The following is a 9,435-nucleotide window of genomic DNA, read 5'->3' as shown; positions in this document are numbered from 1 at the left end:
AAATTTTTTGCAAAAAACTGCTTTGGATGAAGCAATCCTTTCAATATCTCCAACGCGTAGGACTGTTCTGATCTTATCTTCCAGTGCTTCCAGGTACGTCAAGGTCATGGTCCCTAAATACATATAGTTTGGATATATGGCCTCCGTCATCATGAACTTTAGAAATCCAGCTTAGGGTAAATACATCGTTCATTAGCATAAATTTCCGGACGTATGTTACCATCAGTTCTTGGAGAATCCCTTCATGTACAATTTGGAGGAGTGTCAAGGTTTTATGGTGATTAGAACACTTCTTGGCGGCACGTTGTGCATTCTCAGATCGTAATCCCATTACTCTGGACAGCTCAGAGAAAAAAACCCATCCAAATTCAGCTCCACAAAAGTCTTGCACATATTTATTTCGATATGCCCATTATCTGGACGCAGGATGACCTACTCAAACTCAGAAATTCCTCCTCCAAATCCAGATGCAAGGGTTCATGTTGTTTCTATACTCTTATTTAGAGTTGAAACAGAGGAGTTTAGACAGAGGTTATATCTGTATGTATTCTGGACGACATGGTGACAAAGTCTTAAAAAAGGTAGTCCGTCACAAACTACGAACAGCCATAATGTCCCCTTCTTTGGATTACTGTCGGATGCCTGCTAGTACACCTATCTGTGTTAGGATGGTTCTCGTTGAGTTGTAGGGGTTGGGGTTTACAATGCAGGGGACACTCAGTGACAAGACTGGAATTGTTACTGCGTTTTCGACTGGCAATGGGTTTGCTGTGTTGATTACAGTTCTCTTGGATGATGTATACCACACATCCAGTGTCGATGGCGGTTATATATTTGCACCTATTACATCTTTCGGTCGACGGACAAATCCTTTCTGGTAGCAAATTAAGTCCAAATACCATCTTGATCTACACTGGATAGTTCAGCTTGCTTCAAATTTGTTTTCCACCTATCAAAGTTTTTTTTAAATTTGCCACTGATGTGACCACAGCTACTGCACACTTTACTTGTTTCTTAAATTTTCTGCCTCTCCACTTCAACATCTACATATTATCTTCGTACATCTCCATGTTCTCTGTCTGCTTCTGCAGGTTCTAAGCCAGGGTGTTGTTGTAAGCTGCTTATAGTGCACACCAGACACTTTCTGGGACATATCTCTCACGCATCGCTTCAACCTTTCAGCATCAAAATTCCGAAACGTTGGCGTTGCAAGTTATAGGAGGAATATTCAATCTGGCAGATAGTGGAAACAACAAATGATTGAACTTTTTTTCATTACTTTAATTTTCCAGGAACGGCCTATTACTTGATTGTTATGGCTCGATAGGGGAAAAGTTCGATTAATTGGCCAAGTATCTCCCAACAGATAAACAGCGTGATTGCTATTGGTGGCATTGTACATTAGCAGGTTCGACGTTGAAAAAGTACAGTGTATTCAAAGAACAGCTTCATATAGATTACGAGCATTATCAGTAAAATTATTAAGGCTAGTATAATTTTATGTTAATGAAATACATGTAAATGCATGGAGTATGAAATTTGTTGATTTAAATGAATGAATAAAGTTATTGTAATTATTGGTAAAATACATTTTTTAAAAAGTTAGATTCACCCTTTCTTTTTAATTCATACACCTGTACATATATCCTAAGGACAGTGCTTGATCATGAGTTGGTCAGTTGTTATTTATGATCTTGGATTTATTGGTTGTTTGTGTCAGGTTGAATATGGTTGGTTTGTATTTTATCGCCAAGTTTGGCATTCTTAGTCTGGACATTGACCAGAGCAGACGTTATATATTGACTCTCAATTGAATTCTGGACCAGAACTTACTCTTTTTCTGGTAAGTTAACCCAAGTACAAATATCCTAAAACACTTACTATTAATAAAATTGATTATCCTATACATTGCAGAATACTGTGGATTAATTTAGTCCATGACCACAAACTAATGAGTATGAATGGATTTGAATGAAAAGATATGTTTTTAAAATATGGACTACAGTATTGATTTTAAAGATCAATATTTGGTTTATTTATCATAGTTGAAATTGATTCTCAAATCAATTATATATAAGATTTATATGATGATCAGGTATTTGAATAAATTGGTCATTTGAAGGATCAATTAGATTATTTTAGTAATAAATATTTTAAGAAGTATTCTTTTTAAATTACAAAGTCGATGTCGATGTCATTCACAGTGTTTTCCCTTTATTTGAAAGTAAAAGGCTAGAATCTCATTTTAGGAGGCCGGGGGTCAATTGATTTTAGGTCATTTCATAACCCTTAGGAGAGCTCCCAGGGCAGATACAATTTAAAATTTAGGCATCTTCCAACAGATTAAATATCTTGAAAGTTTGTTATATTTTTAAAAATAATAGTATTTTTCAATATTTTTTTGGCATCAAATCAATATGACTGTCAATTTTATATGTTCAATTGCTATATGTATTATTTAGAATTGCACATGCAGCTGCAGGTAATCTATTGCCATAAGAAACTTATTGATCCAACATTTTACTAGATGACAAGCATAACAAAATGAAATAAAATAAATTACCACTGAAAATTTACTTTTCTTCTTTATTATTTCACTTCATAAAATCAATGTTAAATCTTGATGCATGTAATTCTTTAGATTTGGATTAAAATGGATAATTAATCTTCATCTGAGCTATTCGAATCTGAATAATTACATGCATCAAGATTTAACATTTTTACAGCATACTGCACTTGATTTTTTAAGTCTGAGATATTGTCTGCTAAAATAACTGGGTTTGTCTGGACCCCAATTTCTGATGTGTAAGTCACATCTGATTCAGAATTTGGTTCTGTCAAATGAGCTAGATTATCATTTGAGGATTTCTTAGGTAATCTTCTTCTGTTTCTGGATGCACACCAAACATTGACTGATTCCTTAATTATTGTGTCTTCTGCTTCTTCACAGGGTGGTCCATTTATTGAAACTTGCATGAGGCATTCAAGCATAGATTGGGAGAGTCGATTCCTTTGCTTTGTCTTAATTGTTTTAAGAGTGCTTGCCCCTCTCTCTGGCCATGCATTACTAACAGGAAGAGCTGACACTACCTCTGCAATGTATGCTAACTGGGGATAAAAATGCTTCATTTGAGGTTTTAGAAGATGATCAATAAACCAGTCTGTTGGAGTTGTACTAGTACAATTTGATTTAATTTCATCTGGCATATTGGGCAACACAACTTCTGCAACATAGTACTTCATCTTTTCCCATTCTATTTTCAGTTTATCCGTTTCAACTTCATCTTTGCCCTCTTTTGGGTAGAAATGCTTTGCAATTACCAGAATGGCCTGCTTGCCATATTCCTTAAAACCAATATCATCTGGCAGTGGTACAAATGTTGGATCCAATATCTGAAATGCAGACAAAAGTTTCATACTGTCATTGAATCTGGCATCAATATTTTCAATTAATGCATTGGTGTAGTTGGTCAGCAGTTTGTGAAGATAATCTGAATCTCTGACATTCCACTTGATATCTCCACACATGTTTGTAAAAGAGTCAGCATCGACTTTTAACTTTTCCAAGGGCTCCTCTGTTTCTTGTATCTCTTTTATCTTGTCCTTGGTCATTTTTACTGCAGGGTTAATTGCAGAAAAGCTGATGACATCCTTCTGAAAATATTTGGAAAGTTGTGCAAGGATAGGAAGAATGTCCTTTAAAATGTAGAGAGCACCTAAAAACTGGATAGACCTCATCTTTTTCAACAGACCACAAGCTGTTGCATCATCATCCATCTGAGAAAGTGTTTGTAGCACAGACTCATAGTCACTCACAATGGCATCCACAGCCGCCTGAAAACTAAGCCATCTTGTTCTACATGCTTTTTTCAAGCGCTTGCCTACTGACTTTTTGGCTTCCTCTCCTAACATTATGTTTTTCATATCAGTTTGCACTTTTAAGTATGCTGCCATTCTCTTTGGTGAGTTCTCAAAAAATTGCCATAATTGTCTCAAAATTGTTTCAACAGTTTTTATGTACTTAATTGATTCATTTGTGTCTGTACAGGATAAAGCAAGTCGGTGACAGATACAGTGAATATTGATGAGCAAAGGGTTTTCCTCTTTCAGACGTGTTGCAACACCTGATCTCTTGCCAACCATGACTGACGCTCCATCTGTCACAAGTCCTGTCAATTTTTTAGTGTCCAACTCACAGTTCTTCAGCTCCTCGAGTATCAAAGATGTTATAGCTTCTGAGTTTGCACTCCTGTGCTTTTTTAATACATCTTGACATGAAAGGAAAAAAGTTTCTACTTTTCCTGTGTCTTGGCAGTAGAATTGAATATAAGTAACAAGATTTTCAGTGACAGAGATGTCTGTGGCTTCATCAGTCATTAGACCAAAAGCTTGAGCTTTTTGTGCCTTCTTAATAATTTCCTTCTTTACTGTCTGTCCAATGGTGCTGAATATTTCCATCTGACACCTAGCTGATCTGTGATTAAAATATCTCAACGCTTCAACATCACAAGTTTTTTGCATAAAGTCTAATAATGGAAGTAGTTTTTTATTTGCAATGAATTCTTTCATTAGAAAATATGCTGATGAAAACACCATCTGTAAGACACTGGATTCTACTTCTCTCTTTTTTGTCACTTCTTGATGAAAATAAGAAACTTCTTGAAGCATTTCACTTTCTATTGCTGCACTATGTAGTTTGCATTTGCTGTGTGTGTTCAATGCATCCACTTTAAACCTAACACTGGGTGTCCCAGAGAAAGTTTCTCTTTGATTATTGGGATGCTTCATGTTGTGTTTTTTACATACAATGCAGTACATGCCTTCATTTTCTATATACAATAGCCACCAATTCTTTGCCGAAAGCCAAGCATGTTGAAATTTACTTTTAGTGCAAGTATTAGTGCAACCTTTTTTACTGCACAAGTAACATGAGTGAATTGTTTTATTCGAGTCAAATAAATCTTGAATATTTTTGACACACTGCTCTGATGACCAGAGTTGAGTCGAATTCAGTGAAGGAGCTGGATTTCCTAAAATTGAGAATTTTTTTTATAAGTAATTCATTTCAAAACACAAACTTTAGTACCATTATCACATATCAACATGGGTCGGAGCATTACCATATGAAGATCCAGAGCACAAAGAACTTTCACTCTCTGGTGTTGTTGAACAATCTGATTTTCCTAAAATAAAGGAGAACATTAAATTAATTATTTTACAATAACATGTACTTAAGTTACTAAAAATAGGGCTATAACAAATATTCATCTACTTTGAAAATATATTCAATCAACAATTCTTCATCAGGACTCAAAAGATTTTTATAAGTTTGGTTTTTTGTCAATATCTATTGTGAGTTTCATAACAAAGTATATATATTTCTCTTTTTTATTATAGATATATTGAAATTTATTATTTTAAAGTAAAATATATTACATGTAGTATATTACCGCCAACAAGAACTAATACCATAATTCAAGATCTTCCACAACTGAAAATAAATCGAAAACTTCAACAAATAAAACAAACTGAATTATTACAGAATAAACAATACATGCATGCTAATTACAAACTGTAAGCCCAACCCATACATCGTAAGATGTGAAATATAACAGAATGCTTGAATATACTTCACAATTACAACAGGAAAAGAGAAAACAATTCGATTTGTTGGAAAAATAAATATTCATATCACGCAAATATAGAAAGAACATCCGACTCGGAGTCATTGAAATTCTGTAAGCCACAACTTCACAAACTGATAATGTAAATGTGTAACAAAAATAATGCATTACTGTTCATTCACTAACCCGAAGAATTTTTCGGCCTCTTTCCAGAAAATACTTCTTCCAACTTTAGCTGCCTTTTCTCCGCCATAATAAATGCCTTTTATTAATCGGGATCGGGATACATTCGTTTTAATCAAGTCGTACTTCGTCGAGTTCGTGTACGGTTAGATTTATCAACACAACGAAACTTTCGCTTTTTTATTTTTTTAATTTAAGGATTTTTAACCGGCATTTCTATGAATTTAAGCGGTCAATTTGGCCGGCGGCCGGTTCTTAGGGAAAACACTGCATTCATTATCTCAACAAGCATCAAGTGTATAATGAGCCTATTCCCATAGAATGGCGAGAAAGTGTTTCTGAATATTTTTTATTTGATTAATTTATTTTTATGACTTATTTTTGAGAAATTTAATTCATGTATATTATAAGAGTTACCTCAATATACTTTGATATAAATTATATTATTGTTTTATTATCTGTTAGGGCTTATACATTACGAACGTTTGAAAGTCACCGTGTCAGAATAAATTCAAACGAACCATACAGGAATCTTTGTTTTCGTTAATTATTAAACAAAGACTGTAACAATGATATTACATCAAACTAAAATACTAGTTTCTTTTTCAATTTCTTATAAATAACAATAAATTTCAATTATTTTAGCGGAATAATAAAATTAAACAAGTAGCAGAATTATTCAGAGAGCTGCAGCTTCTCTTAATTTTGACAAAAGTTTAATAAATTCGCGCAACCTGCCAACGGTTTTATTCCTCCAACGATCCAAAAGCTAACAGGGATAGAGATGCACGGGCTGCAAATGTACAGTTTACCTTAGTTTCTTCGTGTGGAGAGAAATAAGCTCTAGTGGAGTTTGCTGCATGGCTGAACAAGTTTTCTTCTCCTTTGATGCACATAATGCACAATTCGATGTTCATAATTTAGTATTCTGCTTTACTAGACATGGTCTGACAGGTTTAGTGAAAAACGTCATCGGTTTCTCAGACACTATAAAGTTGTTCAAGAAAGCTCACCCCGACAAGCCATCATATAAATCTTAAGATGAAGCAAAGACATTTGCACCAGTTTTTTTAATCTTTAAATGCACTTAATGCTGAAAATGAATATCTATGTTGGAAAAACTTACTAACGAACACGCTTAATTTGAAAATGCAGTTTTTTCTGATCATGTCATCGCAAACAACGAAAAACTATCAAATAAGAACATTAGAGAAAAACATTGGAAGTTTTAATGACTTTGGTAGCCTCAAGTAGTCTTACAAAGAGTCAATGTTCTACTCTGGCAGCACACGGTTTGCAGTCTAGCCATTTGAAATTCGCGCTGCAAAGAGTGGGAAGTGGGGGGGGGGGGGGGTCTTCATACCATACTAAAGGGAAAGCTGATTTTTTTAACTCTGTGGTAACAAAGTTATATCTTTCTCTATAGTATGAAAGGTCTTTTTTGTTATACAGCTAATTTTTTAGGCGACATTTGAATCGAAATTATGTATGCATTACTATTTTTTTCAAGGAAAATTTGATTCAATTTGCTAAAGATTAAAATTTTTTGGTAAATAATTGACTATTATTTAAAACATGTTCTTAAGGTAAGATGTTGCCTTAAATTTATTCCCGCATTACTAGATTTAATGTTTTATGGATATCAATAAAATTAAAATAGCACTTCTAAGTATAATGAAAAGCATTAGTTCTACTTTATATGTTAATATTGTCATTCAACGGCAGCTATAAAAGCTAATTAAAATCAAAAAATAAGAAATATGAAAATAACTTCTTTTTATTTTTGAAAAATTTTCGCTTGAAAGATGATAATAAACTTTATATATTATACACAAATAAAATGGATTTGCAAAACCACTTTCTTCTAAAAAAAAAAAAATAAATTTCTAGAGATATTTGAAGCATTTAGTAACTCCAAAACCACTAAAGAAGAAAATGCTATGTCAACTCCTGAATTTTTACAACAGCATATTTGGGGCAACAAAACACTATGTTTTCAAAACTGGTTCAGTAAAGATTTGAAATATGTAAAAGATATTGTTGACGACATCACTATGGGCTAACATCACTTGAATTCTTTACAAATAAATTAAACCAAAAGAACAATTTAATTTGTGAATATTTTATAATGAATAACGTATTTCATAAATTTAAAGAACAGTTTGACCTAAGTCTGGCTAAACACACAACTGTTATTCATAGACCGCAGTTCCTATTTCATGTCTATGAATCGGTAGGTGATAAATATGTAAATTTTATTATAAGATTCTTAGAGATCACAAATTTGAAAAGTCATAGGCCTACTATTTCAAGAAAATACTTAAGGAATTTAATATTGAAAGCTCAGAATGAATAAAAACATTTATAGAAACAAAGTCATTAACATGCTTGACAAACTAATCGCGGATTTTAACTATAAACTGTTAAAAAATAAACTTATAAGTAGAGACTCTCTCAGTAAATGGAAAAATGATTCTATTATATGCTTGTATTGTAAGCACCCTAATGAATCAATTACACATTTACTATATTGAAGGATCAGAATGAATAAAAAACATTTATTTAAACAAAGTCGTTGACATGTTTGACAAACTAATTGCAGATTTTAATTATAAACTGTTAAACAATATACTCATAAGTAGAGACTCTCTCAATAAATGGAAAAATGATTCTAGTATATGCTTGTATTGTAAGCACCCTAAAGAATCAATAATGGTTAAGACCTAGTAAGTTGTCAGAACTAGTGTCCAAACCATTTGTATATGTATCTTATATATATGTATACAATAAAATATGTTCAAATCAAATCAATGAATCAATTACACATTTACTATATGATTGTAAGAATGTGAAAAAAAATATGGACTATTGTAAGCATTTTCTAACATTTTATTGTTTCATGGAAACATTTAATTGTTGGGCTATATAAAGAAATCAATATCTTAATTATCATTTTTAACAATGTCATATCGTATACATATAGCGATAAGAATTTAGAAATAAAAGATTTAGATTTAAATAATGATATTGAAAAACCAGAAAACATAATGAAAACGTCCACAAACATGTTTTACTTAGCGCTGAAAAAATAAAAATTCAGTAATTTAAACATACAAGATATGTTTAGGCTTTTATTTGAGAAGCTGTAATGTTATTTTTGATTTATTATTAAGAGGCAGTCTACGATAGAACCATGCAAAATCCAAAATTTTATATTGAAGGGTGTAGATTAATTTTCATAGTTCATCTGGATATATATAAAGTATATTGTCTATTTTATCAAATTTTCATGGTTAAATTTATCTGCACCACCGAAATCCCCCAGATAAGACCATTTCTATTTTAGCTCATTATTTATGATAAATTTCATGCATGAATTCAGATAGTCATTTAAGTATTAAAGTATTAAAATACCTTTGATTTGGTGCACAGATATTTTTTAATTCATTCTTTGATTTTAAGCTAGATGATCAAATATTATGATAAGATAGGTAATGTCCAAAACACACAACTTCACATAGCAGGATATAAAACCCCAAGAAACGTTTTAAATTTAGAACTTCTTGGTTAAAAAAATAGAATTATCCATAAAGAAATATACCTGAATGGGAATTTGTTGCAAATAAAT

General features: G+C 32.3%; 1 protein-coding gene and 2 pseudogenes across 3 annotated transcripts; 1 reads left to right on the top strand and 2 right to left on the bottom strand.

Annotated features, from left to right (window-relative positions):
• Positions 1 to 477: 477 nt before the first annotated feature.
• LOC128176864 (uncharacterized) lies at positions 478 to 1,411 on the bottom strand (annotated as a pseudogene).
• Positions 1,412 to 2,424: 1,013 nt separating this feature from the next.
• LOC128175279 (E3 SUMO-protein ligase KIAA1586-like) lies at positions 2,425 to 6,434 on the bottom strand. Of its 3 annotated transcripts, none has more exons than XM_052840791.1 (3): positions 5,451 to 6,391; positions 5,121 to 5,183; positions 2,425 to 5,030 (listed from the first exon to the last, which is right to left on the bottom strand). In XM_052840791.1, exons 1-3 carry the CDS (start codon positions 5,470 to 5,472, stop codon positions 2,662 to 2,664), a joined length of 2,454 nt encoding a protein of 817 aa, XP_052696751.1. In that variant the 5' UTR covers positions 5,473 to 6,391; the 3' UTR covers positions 2,425 to 2,661. The 3 variants fall into 3 exon arrangements, 2 of the variants coding, with proteins under 2 accessions (XP_052696751.1, XP_052696750.1); XR_008242659.1 differs by having other exon boundaries at positions 4,954 to 5,030; positions 5,437 to 6,434; XM_052840790.1 differs by lacking the exon at positions 5,451 to 6,391 and having other exon boundaries at positions 5,121 to 5,316.
• A 157-nt stretch (positions 6,435 to 6,591) lies between these two features.
• Positions 6,592 to 7,282, top strand: LOC128176863 (uncharacterized; annotated as a pseudogene).
• The last annotated feature ends 2,153 nt before the right edge of the window (positions 7,283 to 9,435 follow it).

The sequence above is a fragment of the Crassostrea angulata genome, chromosome 3 (assembly GCF_025612915.1).
Source record: "Crassostrea angulata isolate pt1a10 chromosome 3, ASM2561291v2, whole genome shotgun sequence".
In the NCBI taxonomy this organism is placed as follows: domain Eukaryota; kingdom Metazoa; phylum Mollusca; class Bivalvia; order Ostreida; family Ostreidae; genus Magallana; species Magallana angulata.
This window is presented reverse-complemented; position numbering and strand designations above follow the sequence as displayed.

Excerpts from the sequence above, each read along its gene's own strand:
- LOC128175279 (XM_052840790.1), bottom strand. The coding sequence starts at position 5,268 with ATGAATATTTGTTATAGCCCTATTTTTAGTAACTTAAGTACATGTTAT. Across the intron at positions 5,031-5,120 it reads GTGCTCTGGATCTTCATATG|GAAATCCAGCTCCTTCACTG; the intron begins GTAATGCTCCGA and ends TCTCAATTTTAG.